Raw genomic sequence first — 19,363 nt, 5'->3', positions numbered from 1 at the left:
ATATTAATTATCAATACTGTGCTTATGAAACAACTCAGCTAATTTCCTCTGCTCTGGTAATCAAATATTTTTCAGTCTAAATTTTGCTTTACTGGGGAAAGGTAAATCATAATACTTACTTTAGATATTAATGCACATATGTACAGTAAGTGTAAATGATCTTAATTCCCTCATATGATGGTATTAAAATATCCTATGAAATCAAGAAAAAGATCTTCCATTGTAAACAAAATTGATTTCCCCTCTTTAATTTAATCTCCTTGTCTTGTGCGCTCTACTGTTACTTTCGGATAGAAGTCTACCGACTTTAACTGTTTCCAGTCACAGGATATGGCTGCCTCGAGTTTTATCTCCATCTGAGCTCTCAGCTCCCACTTTATAGCACCCAAACTTTCCTTGGGCACCCGCCCTCCAGACCATCTCCTTGACCTGCATCTCTCCTAAAACCATAAATCAGTAAACTTCCTTGGGGAATTTGTAACAATATATGAAAAGTAACCCCGTGGAATGTGGAATGTAGAGTTCATCAGACTAGCTCTCTGGGCTCCTATCAACTGCTAGACAGAAAGTTCCAGCGTCCTTTTGTAGTTCCTGCACATACATTGTCTCTAGGAGGCTCTCATCCTCCCCTGGCAAGAATCTGGATCCACTGGCAGGGGCTGGGAAATGTGGGTGGAAGAGGGAAGGAAAGGCAAGCAACAAAATCTTGTAATTTAAAACTGAGGATAATAGGAGTCAGTCTATTTCTTCCCTGTGCAAAGGAAGCAAATATACCTGTGACGCTTTTCACTAGGAAATACTTAGCATTTCTTTTAGGAAACCCTGCCAGAAATAACTGCCCTAGTGGAAGTGTCTTAGAAAGAAACATATCTAGTGGACACCTATGATTTGAAGTGAATCTCTACTAATCTGTGAAACAATGACTAAAGTGCTGCTGTACCTTTTATTGTAATTTAAAAAAGTTTTTTAATGTTTTTATTTATTTTTGAGAGAGAGAGAGAGAGAGAGAGACAGCGTGAGCAGGGTAGGGTCAGAGAGAGAAGGAGTCACAGGATCTGAAGACAGGTTCCAGGCTCTGAGCTTGTGGTCAGCGCAGAGCCTGACGTAAGGCTCAACCCCACGAACCGTGAGATCATGACCTGAGCCAAAGTCGGACGCTTAACCAACTGAGCCACCCAGGCGCCCTGCTGTACATTTTGGTACAATTGGTAAATACATAGATAAATCTTACATTAAAAATTATGCTAATTACATTGCGTAGTTTTAGTACTGTTTTGTTAAGTCTTCCTAAACCTTTCTAATATTTAATATTTCATTGCTACTATAAATATCTTACCTGTGAATATTTCTAATCTTTTATTTTAAGTTTCCAAAAATTATATGATGTCCCCTTTGGTCACTATAGCAAGCACACAACAAACTTCATGGAATAATGCTTAGGAAGTGCTTTCTAATGAAGCATCTAAGAGTTGACCATGTAGTCTAGAGTAGTACAATGTTATTGCTGGGTGAGTCCCGAAGAAAGTATTTTGAATACATTAGTGGTTCTAAAGGAAGGTGGTAAGGGCTGGCAATTTTGCCTTCAAGGGACATTGATTTCCCGGAGATGTTTTTGTTGTCATGACTGTTGGGCAGGGAGAGGGGGAAGGTGAGGTACCTCCAGTTTGTAAAGGCCAGAGATGCTGTGAAACATCCTTCAGTGCACAAGACAGCTCATTAATCCAAGCCAAAATATTATTCAAGTCAAGGCTGAGAAATTAAACTAAGCAATTCATTTCACTGAAAAGGGAACTGAGGCTTAAATAAGTTAGATAGTTTACCCAACACCACACCTCAGAGTATAAGTCTAGTGAAAAGGAATTAGTGCTAGACTTAGGATTCAAAGCTTGCCCCTTAATATCTAATCTAATATTCATTTCATCATATCGTGCAAATCTGATGAATCTGATAAATAAGACGTTGTGATACACTGGAGGAATGCTGGACCAAGTGCTTTTATTTCTGGTACAGCTTGGACAAATCATTAAATGTTTTTGCGTTTCAATTTTCCCATTTGTAAAACAGATGAGTTAAACTAGATAATTTCTAGTTTCCTTTTTCTCTACAATTGTATGATTGTGTAAATAATGAGGGCTTATATTTTTGTAATACTCAAATTCCCAAATTCCCTTCCCCGTCCTTTAAAATTTCTTCTCTAGGAATCTGAACTCAAAAGTGGAAAATATTGTTGCCACTTCAATAGAATCCTGTGTCTTGAAAAATATTTGACTCTCAGTAAATAGTGAAGAATATAATAAAATTTAAACTTATTATCTAGGGGCGCCTGGTGGCTCAGTGGGTTAAGCATCTGACTTCAGCTCATGTCATGATCTCATGGCATGTGGGTTCAAGCCTCATGTTGGGCTCTGTGCTGACAGCTCAGAGTCTGGAGTTGCTTTGGATTCTGTGTCTCCCTCTCTCTCTGCCCCTCCGTCCCCACTCTCTCTCTCTCAAATTCTCTCTCAAAAATAAATAAATGTTAAAAAATTTTAAATAAACTCATTATTTAAAAATAAAAGGCATCTCCATTGACTATTGTTTTAATGTAAAGACAAGTTCTTCTGACTCTTGTATATCCTGTGCAAATATTAACTTATTCTGACTGTTTACCTGGAACACAAAGACCATAAAAATAAAAGAAAATCAGTCATGTAAATAGCAAAGTGTTGTTAATTAATTCAATAAATTGGTTTGACAGATACAACCCATTGGTATATTTCCCACTATAAAAGTTTCCAACTACTTATGGATCTGTAAATGCATTCTTAGCAATTTAAATATCATAGGCAAAAAAAATTGATCAGTTTTTAAATTTTTCCTTCTAATACTAGTGTATTTAGAGCAAGAGAAAGACCAAAGTTGTTTGTTTTATGTTACATTTTGCAGACTGAAGAGTTCAGTAGATCAATTGCTACAATTGTAAAATAGGACAATAGATAAAAAGAGAAAATGCGTACTTGTCCTCTCTCACTGAAAACAAAACTACTGTTTGTAACCCATGTGAATAAATTTTGGGGGTGCCGTATAGCCCCTCAGTCCTAATTTCAAATCTCCTTCAATATAAAACAAGAGAGTAAAATTTTAGATGTCAGATTGCTTTGTTCTACTAGCTAATTTTTTTCAATTGGAAGAAAATAAGGTATCATTTAATTTTTTTTCACAAAAAGAATTTTAATCTGCCCCATGTGCTATCATTATTGTTAACCTCTGGATATTTTAACAACATGTTAAATCTTAAATCAATGAGCACTCTAGAGGAAAACATCTGTGGTTCTAATGCATTTTAGACTAGCTTTTAGTATCATTTTCATACAACTTTTAAAGTGATTTTAAAAACTAGCCATATTATCTAATTTATTGTTAAAACATGAGACATGAAAATTATATCAATTTTACAGACAAACATGAAGCATGTGTATCTGTTAGAAAAGATGATTAGGGAAGTCAGAGGAAGGAAATGCTTCCTTGCCTATCAAATCCAGATGTTCAGCCCATAAAATGAAGGCTTTGGGCGAAGGACAAGTTCTGGTATCTGATATCCTTCAGAAGGATAATTCATGGATGAGGAAGGCCAAAATAGATTTTTAAATGAATTATGCTTTACTTTTGTTTTAAAGAAATTATAAAAATATTTTTAATTAAATAAGGAATAGACGAATGGATGAATTAAAATAAAAAGCACATGATTTTTTTCCCAGAAACACTATTAGTAACATATGTTTATTTAAAATCTAGAGGTCCTAGTTTAGTAAAAAAAAAAAAATAGGTCTAGGGTAAGCATTTTCTTTCATAAATTTACAAAACATATACTAGAGCAAAGACCCTACAAAATCATGGCATTGTGGATGGTACTGATTCTTTCTCGTCCTTGGTCCATCAGCTCTCTGACAAATACAGATCTTTGTAGGATAGTTTAATTACAAATGAGAAATCCACATGGACAGTGGTTTGAACATTTCATATTTCTGTACTTTGATTTAGAGACTTATATGCAAACTATTTTTTATTTTTTAAATCAAGATTTCAACTTGTGCTCCAACTTTTAAAGTGAGAAACCAGAAGCTAATTATAATAGTCATCACAGAACTTCTGAGCTCCTTCATAGTTTTGCAAACACTTAAGGCTGGTAACAATCCCTTTATTATTTCATTTCATTCTACTCTATGTAGTGGTTTCCCATTCATTTGCTAAAGCCACCCTATATTTAGAAATGTAAGTATTAAAATTTAGTTTAAGAGAAGGTATTCTATTAAGGAGCACAACAAAAAAGACACTTTGGACTCTGAGCATAATATATATTTTTTTCTTTTGGAAAATTGACTAATTAAGATAGATGAGAAAAATATGTATAGTTAGACTGATGTTAACAGAAAATGGTTTTGGTTTTACAGTGCTCTTGAAAAATGAAATGTGACAAAACTGGCACAAATTTTACATTTGACAACTAAAGATATTTTTATTATTCTGGTTTCCTTGTCTTTGAAGTTCTCCTTATATTGTATCTGACTTGTTCCCCTTCCAGAATTTTGAGGTTCTACTTGCCTTTGATCTCCCCCAAGCCATTCTCAATAGCTCTTTCATCATGCCTCTAGCTGCCCTCAACATAAAAACCAACTTCTATTCTTAGAACAGGGATAATCTTTTATTTCAAAGGCTTTGGTGATTTTCTGTTGTAGATCACCCTGAAAAACTCCTCCTCTGTTGTGAGAACCTCTCTTTCCTGAGCCTGTACATGGACTGGCAGGTTCCATTTGTTCTAAAGTCACCAGGTGGTATGGCAGCTCTTCACGTTAAAATGATACCGACTCCTTTTTATTAGATGGAGAGTTATTTCCATCATTCAAACTTTCATCCGCGACACAGTGGGCAAAAAAATTAAAATAAAATAAAATAGTGATATTTTCTTGCACAATGGAGGTAATACATCTTAAAACTGATAACTTAGGTTTACTAGGCCACCCTCCCGACCACTTACATACAGCTAGATTTTTCTGCTCCACTGTAAATTATGCTTTCTGACTCACTGCTGATAGTGCCTACATGCATGATTATCTGTTTTCTACACACTAAAATATTGTTTTCAAAAAACTGGTTTGCTTTCTTTCCTTCCCTTCCTTTGTCCCCATCCTTCTCTCCCTCTCTCTTTCTCTCTCCCCATCGCTCTCTCTCACACTATGAAGCAGATGTGCTTAACTGCTGCTTTATATCCTTATGAAAATGAAGCAGGGCAGGAAGAGAAAGCTGAGCAACTTTCTCCTGTGCTGAGCCTTTTCAATATGATTTCATTTTTGAGATCATAGTAGCATCTGACATGCCCACTGTTTAACTTGAGCAAAATTCTATAATACAACAAATATCAATAATATTTAGATTACTTATTCTTTTGGTTGAACCACAATTTTGTTTTCCTCTATTCACACTCATAACCAGGGTTTATCTGAACGTTTATTTAATACTCTGAACAATTAGAAACAAAATGTAGAAATATAAGGCTGAACCGCACACTGCAAGCATCTTCTAGAATGCCAGGCGCAGGGAAGCTCATTATTACTTCCCTTTCTTCACTCCTTTTTCAGTGTTAGTATTCAAAATTAGAATGAGAAGAATTAAAATTCAGTGATTCCCTTTTGGAATTTGATAATCAGTAAATTTCATAAATATGGGGAAACAAATTAACAAATTTACTTATGTTAAAGACAAGTATAAGCTAGACTCCATAATGATTTGTATACTTAAGTTAAATGAGTTCACATTTATAAAATGTTGAGAATAGTGCCTGGCACATGGTAGCATGATTTTCTTATTAATGAACAATTTATCTTATTAACTACCTACACCTGTTAGTACAAAAGTAAGTTGCTCTAAAGCTATATCTTTTTTAAGAAAACCTGTCAAGGGGCGCCTGGGTGGCTCAGTCAGTTGAGTGTCCAACTTCAGCTCAGGTCATGATCTCACTACTGTGAGTTCAAGCCCCACATGGGGCTCTGAGCTGTCAGCTTCGGATTCTGTGTCTCCCTCTCTCTCTGCCCCTCACCCGCTTGTGCTCTGTCTCTCTCAATCTCTCAGAAATAAATAAATATTTAGAAAAAATTAAAAAAAGAAAACCTGTCAAGCCTGAAATTAAAATATTATGTATATAATTTAATTTTATATATAGAATTTATCAACATGCATCAAAAACATGCCACATAAGAAATTCAACACAGCTTACCTTTTCAAGACACTTTCGCTTTTAGGTAAGTTTCTAATTCATTATGAAGTTTCAATGTATTTTACACAGTTTTTATTTAAAAAGTATTTTAAGTCATAGCTTTCTTTTTTCTAATAGATAAGCTATCAAGGAAGATCTCTCTCTCTCTCTCTCTCTCTCTATATATATATATATATATATGTATATATATGTATGCAAACACATACATATACATATATACATGTATACATATACATATATGTTTACTTCTTATGAATATGTTACAAATCATTATCATACTTTTGTGACAGTATTAAAGTTAAATAGGGATATTTGACAGTGATTAGTATGTTCTCAATCACTGTTCAATCAACCTTTCAAGAAACATGATTTTGAACTTTTATGTGAAATTAACTGGATTCTTATTATATGCCGGCAAGCATCCTAAGCCCTTTACAATCATCGGCTCTTTTTCTCAACATCCAAAGCAAAGTATTTTTGTTTTCCTTTTCCACTTTGGCTTCCCCCTCTCACTTTCTTTTCCTAGGCCCTCCTCCCAAACTCTCCAAATATGAAGTGTTCCAGGGCTGGGAATTAGATCCTCTGTACTCCACCCAAACCTTCTTCTTACACTATCTTATTCAGTCTCTTGGCTTTAAATCCCACCTGTATACAGGGACTTTCAAATATATGACTCCAATCAAGAGCGAATGAACCCCACACTTTTATCTCCAATTAAAATCTAGATATCTCTAGTTGAATGTCCAATGAGAATTAAAACATTAATATACCTTAATATAGATAAAACAGAACCTTAATTGCCTACCCCAGCTGGGGTGCTTCTCATCTTAAATGCTCATGAGAAAAAAATGAGTTGTTCTGTATAACTTCCTGTTTTTCTTACACACAGCAACCTCTCTTGATCCTGTATACATCTGTCCTTTATTCCCACTTCCACTGCCAACACTTAGTCCAGGGACCATTTTCTTTCTCCTTTCCACCAATCCAAATGAATTCTAACTGGTCTGCAGGCTTTAACTCACTTTTAGTCTCTTCTCACAGCAGCCAGAGTAGTCCCTTTAATATCGAAATACGATTAGCTCATTCTCTGCTTAAAACGTCCACATAGTTTCTTCTGTTTACACTTAACACAAAAATCCAAATTCTTCCCATTTCCAACAAGGCCTATAGAACCTTGCCCTCTGAGTATCTCTCCAACTTCACCACAAACCACTCAACTCTTATCCACCATACTGCAAGACCGTCTTGCCTTGTCTTGAACCCACCAATTTTTTTGCTGTTTCTGAAGGACCTTTGCACCTGTCAGTTCCTCTTTACATTAATCTTTACGCTGTTGTCAGCAAACATTAGTAGCCTAATGACACTACTTCAAAGAGGCCTTCTTTAATCACTGTCTAAAGGGCCATTTTCTCCCTGACCTGGCCTTCTCTATCATATCACACACACTGTTTTATTTTACACACTTATCAATATCTGAAATTTTCTCAATTATTTATTTGGTTTTTGTTACCTCTTCTACTAAGATGTAAGCTTCATGAAAGTTGGTACATTTCCTATTTTATTTACTGCTGTGTCAGCACTTAGAATAGTTTCTAGCACGTAATCAGGGTTCTATTTTAAAAAATGGCTAAATCAAGGAGTAAGTTATCTCACTCAATAGCTACTGCTGTTATTCCTATTATATAGATATGGAAACTGAGGGTTTAAAAGGTAATTTTCCTATTGTTTCTAATTGGAAAGCTCAGCATGGAATCCAGGCAACATTTTAAAGACTGACTTCTTATGCCCATTAAAGGTGGGGCTTGTTTGAATCCAGCATTTCTAATAGTGTCTCTTTAAGTTATTCTCATCAGGTTCTTCACCCCTTTCTTTTGCTTGTCTACTTCCCACATATCATCACTTCTTCTCATAGTCAATGCTCTGAACTAATATTTTTTAGCCATTATATATCTTGAACATACTTAAAGTTTCAATAAGTAAACTCAGAAAAAAATAAAAACATGGTCACTAAAAAATAGAAAGATTTAGGGTTTATTAGACATAATTAAAAATCTTCGTTTAGAAACCAAAACAGTGATTTGGAAACCTAAGTCTAGAATTCATAGTAGAATACTTGACCCAAATCATTTGATTGACGGCCATATTTATCATAGTAACCAAGTAATAAACATATTTTTTTCTTTGCTTTCCCTAGAGTTTTAACCAGCTTGTCCCTGGAGTAGAAAACTGTAAGATAGCTCTACCCAATTCACTTAGTATGCCTCTTGGATAACTATAAAAAGCTTATCTGGTGTCTACACTTCCTGGAATAAGATGAGAACCTCATGTGTTTTCCATGATCAAAGTGCTTGACAAAGGTCAAATTACTTCCCTTGCACTTAAAAAAAAAATCTAGATACTTTGCTAAATTATTCAATGGCTTTCACTTTATGTAATATCAAAAACAAATTAAGTTGGGGAAAATCCATTTGTTCCATTATATCACTCAACTCCAGATAGACTCAGTGGTATACCTTGTGAAGCTCCTTTCCAAGATGATGGTAGCACATTATTTTTGCATTACTAATGTAGCATCAACACTCATAGTAAATACAAGTTAATCTAAGGTGTCTTTTGTTTTTTATAACTTACAAAATCTGAGACCATTTAGATCTTGCTAAAGATATGGAGGTTACTGGTGCTCGATGTTTCACCTATGTAGCTAAATCATCTGGATGGGGCTGAATGTATGTTTCCCACACATGACCTCTGAGAAACTACCAAACTGCCCTTCGGCCTTGGTGTGATTTGCTTACCATCAAGTACTCATGTCCTCAATTACCTGGTTATTAGGCTGACCACTAAGAAAGCTGAATAACCCAGTGGGAAGAGAATAGACCTAGAGTCAGACCAACCCAGGATGAAATATCATCCCTTATTAGTTGATGACCTTGAAAAATTACTATGAACGATCACCCAAAACCCTTAAGGGTTTGTTTGTGTGGTGTGTGTATGTGTGTGTTTTAACATGTCTTTCAAAATAAAGCCTTTATTTTCAGTTCAAATTACAAAACAAACTAACCAAAGAGAACTGGGACTTTTTGGCTAATTCCTCTTTGCATCTGCCACCTTTATTCATTAAATATCTAATAATATATACACAACTCAGGGGTAGCTTCAGAACTTCTATAACTAAAAGGCTCAGAAAAAATCCAGTTGGAACAGAGGCTTAGGTGTTGTCTGGCAAGAACAAAGATTTTTACTTGGTGCATTATATGTAGATTTTAAAATAGTGTTTTTTAATTTATAATTTATGAAAGGTTGGGAACATGAATAATTGTCTCTTGCGATGTATGTTATTACTTTGAGGAGAAAGCTCATTGAGAATTTGGAAAATTTAAAACCCCATCTCCAAGCAGCCACTGCCACAGGAAGATTGTAGACTTCCCAAGAATAGGCATAAAATCTGGTATTCTCAGCTGAAGATACAGGAAGGCACTCATAGAATATTTGTTCATGGAATGAATTAATGTATAAGTAAATAGATTTCACTAGATTAGTGAAATAAAATATTCAGAAATTTTTCAGTGTTCATTATTGAGAATTCATAAGATTTTTATTTGCCCATTTATTCATTTCTGTGTTTCTCAGTTTGCCTAGGATAATCATGGTTTACTTAGAAAAAAATAGGATATACAATTTTAGACATAGCACATAATCAAAACCGAGATAGAAGACAAGAAAGAAAGAAAAAGTTTGAGCAAAGGTTCTAAATAACTTCTATTTCCTGAACGTTTCTATCACGTAGACATTTTACCATAAATAATTCACTGAAATAACAACAACAAAACTACAGATTTAAAATGGTTTTATGAGATATTAAGCACTTTCCACATACAGGGTTAGATTCCACTGGCAAACTGTCCATTCATTTGACAAACAAGTTCCAAGACCTACAGGCACCCACTGGTAAATCAGCAGAAACCCAACGATAATCTACATGAGTTCACCAGCTACTATGAGACACCGCCAAATAAAGAAATCTCCAGGAGGATTATTCACAGATCACCATAGAGACTAATACTCACCCACGTGTAAAGGGACTAGAAGAGCAAGGGATGTGCAAGAGGGCTGCCCCGAGGAAATGACCTTTGAACTAAAACTTGAAGAGCAGTTATAATCTGCAGCATGGCCAACAGTTTGGACACAAGAAAACATACGTTTAGGAAAATGCAAGTTGAACAACAAATGTTTGAACTGTGCAGGTCCACTTACATGTGGATTTTTTCTGATGAATATAGAACAGTACTGTAGATGCTTTTTCTCTTCCTTATGATTTTCTTAATAACATTTCCCTAGCTTATTCATAAGAATGAAGTATATAATACATATGACATACAATATATGTATTAATAAACTTCACGTTATCAGTAAGTCTTATAGTCAACAATAGGCTATTAGCTGTAAGTTTTGGGAGACTCAAAAGTTATATATAGATTTTTTTTGGTGGTATAATGAAGGCATCAGTGACCCTAATTCTTATTGTTCAAGGGTCACTGTACAGTACATGTCACGAAGTGCTTACAGATAAAGCTGGACAAATTTGGAAGGATTCAATTAAAGCTGTGGATACCACGCTAATAGCATTTATTTTTCCTAAATGCAGAGACAAAGTAGAATGACTTGTCACCTTATGTTGATCCCACCCACTGATAGGCACAGAGGACATTAAATGTATCATCTTGATTCTTCTGTTTAATTTTTGCTGTACCAGTTAGTAAGGAGTTGGCACAAGTTGTATAAGCTAGTGATAATGTTATACAAGAGCTCCTGGCAGCTCAGTCAGTTAAGCGTCTGACTTCAGCTCAGGTCATGATCTCATGGTTCCTGGGTTCGAGCCCCACATCAGGTTCTGTGCTGACGGCTCAGAGCCTAGAATCTGCTTTGGGTTCTGTCTCTCCCTCTCTCTCTGCCCCTCCCCTGCTCACACTCCGTCTGTGTCTCTATCTCAAAAATAAATCAATATGGAAAGAATGCTACACAATTGAACAAGAATTAAAATACAATTATAGACCCTACAGCAGTCTTGTAAGTATTTCTAAAGTTTCCACTGGCTACTTGAGAAGTTACCAAAACTCGTAAAACCTCAGAATGAATCTTGCTGAATGAGCGCTCAATCACAAAATGGTTATTACTGATAGAAATAGAAGCACAATATAAATTTGGAAATGTCTAATACTGCCCAATTTAAAATGTGATAAAGGTAAATAATTGCATTAGATCAATTGTATTTTGTACAACATTGAAAGTGAAAGGAAGAAAGAAAGAAGAAAGAAAGTAATGGTGTCAATTGCAGATAAATAATGTTTCTTGCTAAAATGGAAGAATTAAGACTTTTGGGGAAATTTAGATCTGTATTATTTAACAAAAAAAATACAGAAATGTGAAATGTGAAAACCATAAAGGAAAATTCCCAGAGGCATAAGTTTATAATCAGTAAAATTAGATGGGAATAAAAATTGACTCATGAATTTAACAGTAACTGAAAAAATTGAATGAAAAATAATGCTATTAAGCACTAGTTGAGTAAACATTTCAATGAAAAATAGGTAATAATTTAATCAGGCTATATAAAAAATACTCAGGGAATTAACTTGGCTTAACAGAGATTTTTTCTGTGAAAGTCATTCTCAAAGAAAACTAATAAATGTAGGTATATTTTAATTAAATGCTTATTTTCTTAAACATCCTTAGGGTCACATCATGGAAGTCATATGTTCTCTATCCTTAGCAGCTACTGAAGGAAGGATGTACAAGGATGAGATTCACCTTTTACAGAGATGACCCCAGTAGAGATATGTATGTATGAAAACACTAGGGATTGAAGGGAGGCAAGATTGTAGGCTACTTTTACAATAAGAAATTCTAATAATCTCTAGCAGAGTGGATTTACAAACTACTTAAGAGGTAGAATCCAGAGTAGCCTGAAAATCCCTAAAGCAGGGGATGCAAAGTTAAAAGAACTGAAAGATCTCTAAGGGTTTATTCCCCTCCCACATCACCTAACCATGTCTATCCTCCGAGTCTCCCAAAGGAAGAGATGTGATTTGGAATCAGCTGTCAATGATAAAGAACTGAGGGTTGTAATTTTTATGGGATCACATAAATAAAACATACAACTTTGCAGGGTATCCCATGGTTTCAAAGCATTTTCACAAATATTATCACTTTTAATGCTTACAACACTTTATAGATGATGAAACTGTGTATCAAAGATGGAAAACGATTTGAATTGAGATCATAAAATTTGTAGAATTTGATTTCTAAAATGCTTCTCAATCCAAATGCCATCTCCAGCTCAGAATGGCACCTGCTTCATTTCCTCTGATGCTTAGTATTTCTCTTATCAGTAGCAGATTACTGTTTTATCTCTTTAAGTGGAGATGTTTAAAACATGGTGAGCACACTTAATTGTCATGATATTGTCCCTCTGCTTTCATCTCTTAACATCGTTATTATTTACATAGGATTCTCTAATCTATTTTCATGCCTATCAGGACAATTTATTATTATTATTATTATTATTTACAATGCAGTGAGTTTCTTGTTGCATATCAGTGCTTTTTGTTAAGCTTACTAGAGTAGTTGTTCATTTTCTAATACATATAAATGTGATGCTAAATTGCCCATAGCTCTCAATTTGTGCTCTGGTGTTAACAAATCACCTTTTTGGAGGGCTCATCATTTTCCTGTAGTTGTTCACATTTTTGTTGGAAGCAGATTTTTCTAATACATAAATGGCAATCATTTTAATTTGAATATCATTGCATATAGTACCTATTAAGAGAAATTGACGTTTTAGAAAAATAATTTTTTCATTTCAGATACTTGTGTCTCATTTTTAGTGGGAAATGATGTTTAATCTTTAAACACTGTATAGCTAAGTACCATAGAAGAATTTAAAGTTTGAGTTTGGGTTTTCAGTAAAGAATCTAATTAAAGGCACTGATAATCTTGCTGATTATATTTTCAGAGGTGAGTCAATTGAAGATACTATAAATGCACATGGAAAGTGCTTATATATTTCATTAACATTGACTTTATATGTATTTATACTACAGTTTTGTTTCTTTATCTTTTCTTGTTTTTGTTGTTATTCCTAAACATACAATACTCTGCTTATTATTGTCATTCCACAGACTCTTGACAGATTGAAACTGAAGTAGCACACTGACATATCAAAATGAATGCATACTAAAAGTTTTAGGCAATGATTAGACATTTTCTCATCTAAATATGACTATATATTGCAATGTTATGTAGATATAGACAGCACATCATATGGCTAGATGAATAGGCTGCAATATTTTACTTTTTCTTCATCCCTCTCTAGAGTGTTACCGTCATATACATAAAAATCATAGCATTATCCTTTAGTAATTGGTAAATAATATGTGGCTGGATATCTAGCACTAACAAAGCTATTTAGACTAGACTGAAATTATATTTAAACTGAAATTAAGTTTAAACTGAGATTTAGCTCCATTTCCATTCCGATTTTCTTCTGTGTAAATATTTCCATAAATTTACAAGATGACTGAAAAAAGATCAAAGGTCTGTGGTGATAACAAATTCCTTTCTCTGCACCGAAGTGACTTACGTTCCAGGATCTAAACAGAAAACCTGTCTACTTTCACCAACAAAATTAATCAGCCTGACCATAAATCTGCTTCTTACCTACTCAAATTGACATTTGTTATCACATTACTGAGTAAGAAATGATACCCAGACTCTACAAATTTTCTGTGTGCACACAATGCAATGCCATCTTCCATCCGCCCTTGAAAACAGCCCCACAGCACTACCAGTGTCCAGGCCTGTATTTGCAAGGCCTGAATCTGGTTCCATCTGTCTTGCCCCTGTTAGATGGGCACGCCCCTGCTTACTCGTCTTCCTATAAGCATCTGTATCTGAAGAACAAAACTAATCCACCAAATAAAATTCCATTAGCAAAAATGTCCAAAGAGTAAGCCAAATAAAAATTAGGAATAACCTTCTTAAACTATAGAATTTTAACAAGTTAAGATGGTCTTTCCAAATAAGAAGGGAGAAAAAGGACATGAAAGAAGGAAATAGCAAAATAATAATAATGAATTAATTTTTTAAAAAGGCAAAGCCTATGAAGATCCAGATCCAAAATTATTTTATTTAATCTTGATGATATTGTCTAACGTTATCTTTCCACTTTGCCTTTGGCTAATTTTTTCATCTCATATTTGTCTTTTTTCTGTCCTTTCTGAAATTCTTTGTACTAGTCTTCTTTCACATTTTTATTATAATCTTCAGTTTTGTAAAAAAAAAAAAAAAAGAGTCCATTACTTTGTCAGTGTCTGGTAAGAAATCAGGTACAGATGATACAGAAAAAGGCATAAGACATAGTTTCTGCTTTCATACAGGTTACAGTGAAAGCAAATGCACCGATTGGTAAATGCTAATACTCATACCACCGCCAACAACAAATTGAATTAGTAGGTGAAAAATACCACGGAAAAGTGGTGAAAAGTGTGCAGTTTCAGTGGAGGTATTTTGTGGCAAGAGTGACGAAGAGAAATAGGACTATCACAGAGTGTCAGAGGTCCCGAGGAAGTGTAGACTAGCCGAGCGGGTGTTGAAACTGCCTCCTGCAGGTTCTATTTTAATGAATCACAGGAGAAAAAAAAGCCAAAACGATCCCTGCCCAGCTCCAGCCTGCTCCTAGCTTGGTGGTGGACCCGGTGGCTCAGGCCAGGAGTTTAGTGTGTATACCAAAGACAATGAGAAGGTATCAGAGGCCTTTTTTCTTCCTTTGATATTTACGGTGTAGAATATGGAAAGAAATGGATGACACTGCAGACAGATGAGGAAACTATAATAATATTCTCGGTAAAAAGTGATTAAAGGTATGAATTAAGGCAATGCCAATGGAATTGAAGAAGGGGAAATATTTTAGAGACTATCAAAAACTAAAATTACAATACTTGAGAAGCATTTAAATATGTGTTTCAGATTTTGTTTTTCATTCAAGGGAATGAGTCTGGAGATGAGGAGTCAGGATCATCAACACATAAGGAACTCTAATTATAGAAAATAAGAATAAAACTGGCCAAGGATTAAAGCCCATTGAACCCCAATATTTAAAAGTAGACAAATATGAAGATGGAAAAATGAAAAATTATGACCAGGAAGTGACTCTGAACTGATATGATTCATAACTCACATAACATAACTCACAGACTGTAGCTGGTACGGGATAGAGGCATTACACCTAGTTTAGAGTCAGAAAACACTCATTTTTATCTGCATTCTCAAAGCCATCATTGTCTCCTAGAATTATTTAGAAATGCTCAACAGACTTTGGATTTCCAGCTCTCATGGCAAAGAGGTGCAGAGCAAATAGATCACAAACTTTTGTGTAAAATTCACCGCAGCACTGTTGCCATGGCAAAGTTTAACTTTGCCTTTCTGTATTTGTATTTTAGGGATTAAATAACATACATGAATTGTGTGTATATTTGTCCATTAATTGATGTCTCTCTCCATTCGGATCTATTTTTTTTATTCCTTTACAGTATACAATATACATGTGATGCCAAAAACCCTAATATTTCTTATGATCCCTAAACTCAATTTTAACACATCAAAATCACGCATAATAATCAAATTCATTTGTTGCTAATAAAGAAAGATATGTAATTTAAAACACTAATAACTTCCCAAGTCATACATTGAATCACAAAATGACTCTCAGAACATTAAAGGACAATAGATAAGATATGCAGACACAGACAATTATATCTATGTATTTTTTCCAAAAACTATGTATAGATTTCAGGAAGATATCAATGCCTTTTAGAAAAATATTTGCTCTCAGTATTTACAGAAGCAATTAAAGTTAAATTTGATCCTTCAAAATAAATCTATGTATATATATTTCCATTTGTTTAAGTACAAATTGTTCAGCACAATAGATTTAGAAGTTTCTATATAATTTCATACTTTCTTATTTTGACCAAATTCAAAGATATTTCATATGGTAAAAATCCTTAATAGACTGAGTTCAAAGTGTATAGTGGTTTGCTCTGTGTCCTACAAAATATTTCAGTGTTTCTTTAGGCTCATTTAAATGCGCTGCCATCATCCTTGACTGAGGATTTTTAATGAATATTCATTCTGATTTGATGATAATACACATATTACCACCCTGTTCAAATCATTATTCATTACAGTTTGCTTTTGATCATGATGGCTAACCTTACAGGGAAGGTAACGATAAACATTTTCTGTACTAAAGTAAAACACTGTATCCATACAAACCCTCTCTGCAGTTAAAAACAAAACAATATTACACTGCTTCCCACTCTCCCTGATTATACAAAATACCAATTGACGAGGTAACAAGTTCAGGAGGCCGCTAGCCCCCTGCCTGTTAGAGGAAAGAAGGGTGGTGAAAAGTCAAAAACAGATTTCAGTGAGCGACACTTCTCTCTTTTTAAACTTCTTTGGGATTTCTGCAAAAATGCCACTTTCAATGTCCTCTTGATGGTGAAAAACAATGTTTAGATACTACATCATAAGGTGTAATATTTAATATCAATATATGAGTTGTGTTTAACAATCAACTGAAATGAACTCATGATCCAAACTGAAACTATTCAAGAAATGTCCATTAAATAGCAAGTATACAAAGATCTCCAACTTAAATGTGTACTCGAGGTCCCCATTCCATTTTTCCTACCGAAAGCAGCATTTGCATGATTCTTAAGAGTTTAAGTATTTACTTCATCAAGGCTCTAACATTTACCCATCACCCAGGAAGGGCGGTGGCCACATAAGAATTTCCAAAGCAAATAACCATTAAAACTACTGAGAACAAACCAAAAATTTGATTTAAAATACATTCTGTGAAGAATATGCATAAAATTAGTATTTTATTAAATTCTCAAATGTATTACATGAAACTATCCTGCAGATAAGTATTCGATAAAATTTCTCAGTAATAATCAGAATTTGAGGAAGCAAACTCCAGTTCAAAGAGAAACAGTGGTTTACATGCACCCAAAGCCATATTTGACCAGAAAAGTCATTTTCTGTTAAAAGGGTGAAAATTCACTTATTTTGTCATTAAGGTTAACTCAGATTTTCTTAAACTTATGTTTACGTAGTTGAGAGTTAAGTAACAGGAATACTTTTGTAATATCCTTGAACAGTTTGCAAACAAAGATACAGATAGACAAGTTTCTTTTAAATTGTGATTTTTCCCACAAACATTTACTCTTTTTTAAACAGAAACAATGTATTCTGTCATATAGCAAACCGGGTCTCTCTGAGCTCCAGTAGTCTTGACCATTTTCTAGTCAGCTTCCTCATTTCCTGTCACCAACACTTCACTTATTTTTATGTCTATTTCAAACCAATATCCCTCCACAAGGAAAAAAATGACTAAGGACATATGAATATACTTGGACTTACCTGTAACAAACACGCCTGTGTCCAGAAAGACAAAGCCAAATGCCAAAAGTTTAAGCCACAAATACATGGTCATATCTGGAAATCAGCCGTATTCCTATGAAACAGCATGCGTCCTTCTGAAAGGCAAAATAATAGTTATCTTTGCAAAAGTTTTTCTTTGCGAAATGGGATCAAAAATAAGAGAAATGAACGCATACTCTTTGCTGTTGTCTTATCAGACAGGGAGCAATTTCCTCCTCTGTCACCCTAAGAACAAACCACTTTGCTAGCGACACAAACTGCTAGGTAGTGATGTCAGATTCGGTTTTACTAACTTCTCCAAAAATACTGTAAAGGATCTTCTTTGCAGGAAGTCAAGAAAGTTGTTCAAAGTGAGTGCAAAAGCATCTTACTTCCTTAATTCAAGTAACTAATTACTTGAATTAGTTACTAGGCCTTTAAAAAGATTTTTTTCCTTCAAGAAAGATGTTTTTTAAGTATCCAAATAATACTTCTTACAATATTCATTACAACATAAAAAAATAATGTCCCCATCTTGAAAGAATCAATCATTCTCTTACCTAAGAAAGAATACAAAGGATTCAGGATGAGTGTAACAGAATGGGAGCTGGCAAGATGACACACTGATTGAATTCGTAGAAAATACCTGTATTTGATTCAAAACGACCAGATGAATAACCGATCTGGTTATTTTTTGTGACCAGTGTCATTTACCAGGCAGGCATTCATTCCTCACCAATAGGACGGTTCTAGTAGTCAAACCCAATTTCTATGCAAACGTACTCTCAGAAAGCTGAACAGGTTTGCCCCAAATTTTTCACAGAGCTCTTCATGGTATGAGGAATGAAATCAGAAGGTCACTTTACAGCAGCAAATAACTGCTTCCAAACAGGAATGCTTTTTGTGACTTGAGAGATTCTTGGTGCTGTTGATGAGGGAAACAAGAGCATGAAATTGAGAGCTGTTTTTTTTTTTTTTAAGAGCAGTGAACCTTTTTCCCGCTTCGTCAATACTTTCACAATCTTTTTGATTAAAAGAGAGCAATCATCACTTTCCTAATTCTGATGGTGTTCTTAGTAAATCCATTGACTAGGAAAATGCATACTGGTAAAAAGCTGCTATGAATCCTGTGATACAATTAAATAAACTGGTATCGTTATCACAGTAGCTGGTTCATATAAAAAGAATAGGCAGGTGTACATAAAGTTTATTATTGGAGCCATAGAGGTTACCTAAGGGACTTACAGACAAACAGAAGCCTTGTAACTCTGCAAGCCTCTGTTAGAAAGCATGATTGCAGGGTTCTTGTGTTTAAGTGAATACAACTTTTCATATTTACAAACTTATCTGTTTTACTCTTATGTTGATTGCTGGGAACTACAGAGCCAAATTTGCACACCTCCCCTTTGAACAAATAAAAATAATCCCACATCTGAAATTCTGATGTAATATTGAGATGTAATAACATCTCATTATAATCTCATTTTCAAAAATCTCATTATAATGAGATTGGTACAATGGTGTAATGGTATTTAGCATGATTTTGATTTTATTACTAAATTCAGAGCTAATTTACCAGGGTGTTACCAGGGCCTTAGCACTTTAACTGCATCATCTAATTTGGAC

General features: G+C 34.5%; 1 protein-coding gene across 6 annotated transcripts in view; it reads right to left on the bottom strand.

Annotated features, from left to right (window-relative positions):
* Positions 1 to 18,045, bottom strand: part of PTPRC (protein tyrosine phosphatase receptor type C) — a 116,830-nt gene extending 98,785 nt beyond the window's left edge. For all 6 annotated transcript variants that reach the window (XM_029935408.1, XM_029935410.1, XM_029935411.1 and 3 more), the window contains exons 1-2: positions 17,935 to 18,045; positions 17,738 to 17,853 (exon numbers count right to left, since the gene is read on the bottom strand). In XM_029935408.1, the coding sequence (XP_029791268.1) occupies positions 17,738 to 17,810 (73 nt within the window). In that variant the 5' untranslated portion in view covers positions 17,811 to 17,853; positions 17,935 to 18,045. The remainder of the gene's footprint in view (positions 1 to 17,737; positions 17,854 to 17,934) is intronic.
* Positions 18,046 to 19,363: the final 1,318 nt, after the last annotated feature.

The sequence above is a fragment of the Suricata suricatta genome, chromosome 3 (assembly GCF_006229205.1).
Source record: "Suricata suricatta isolate VVHF042 chromosome 3, meerkat_22Aug2017_6uvM2_HiC, whole genome shotgun sequence".
Lineage (NCBI taxonomy): Eukaryota > Metazoa > Chordata > Mammalia > Carnivora > Herpestidae > Suricata > Suricata suricatta.
Note: the sequence above shows the minus strand (reverse complement) of the source record. Positions and strands in the feature narration are given on the sequence as shown.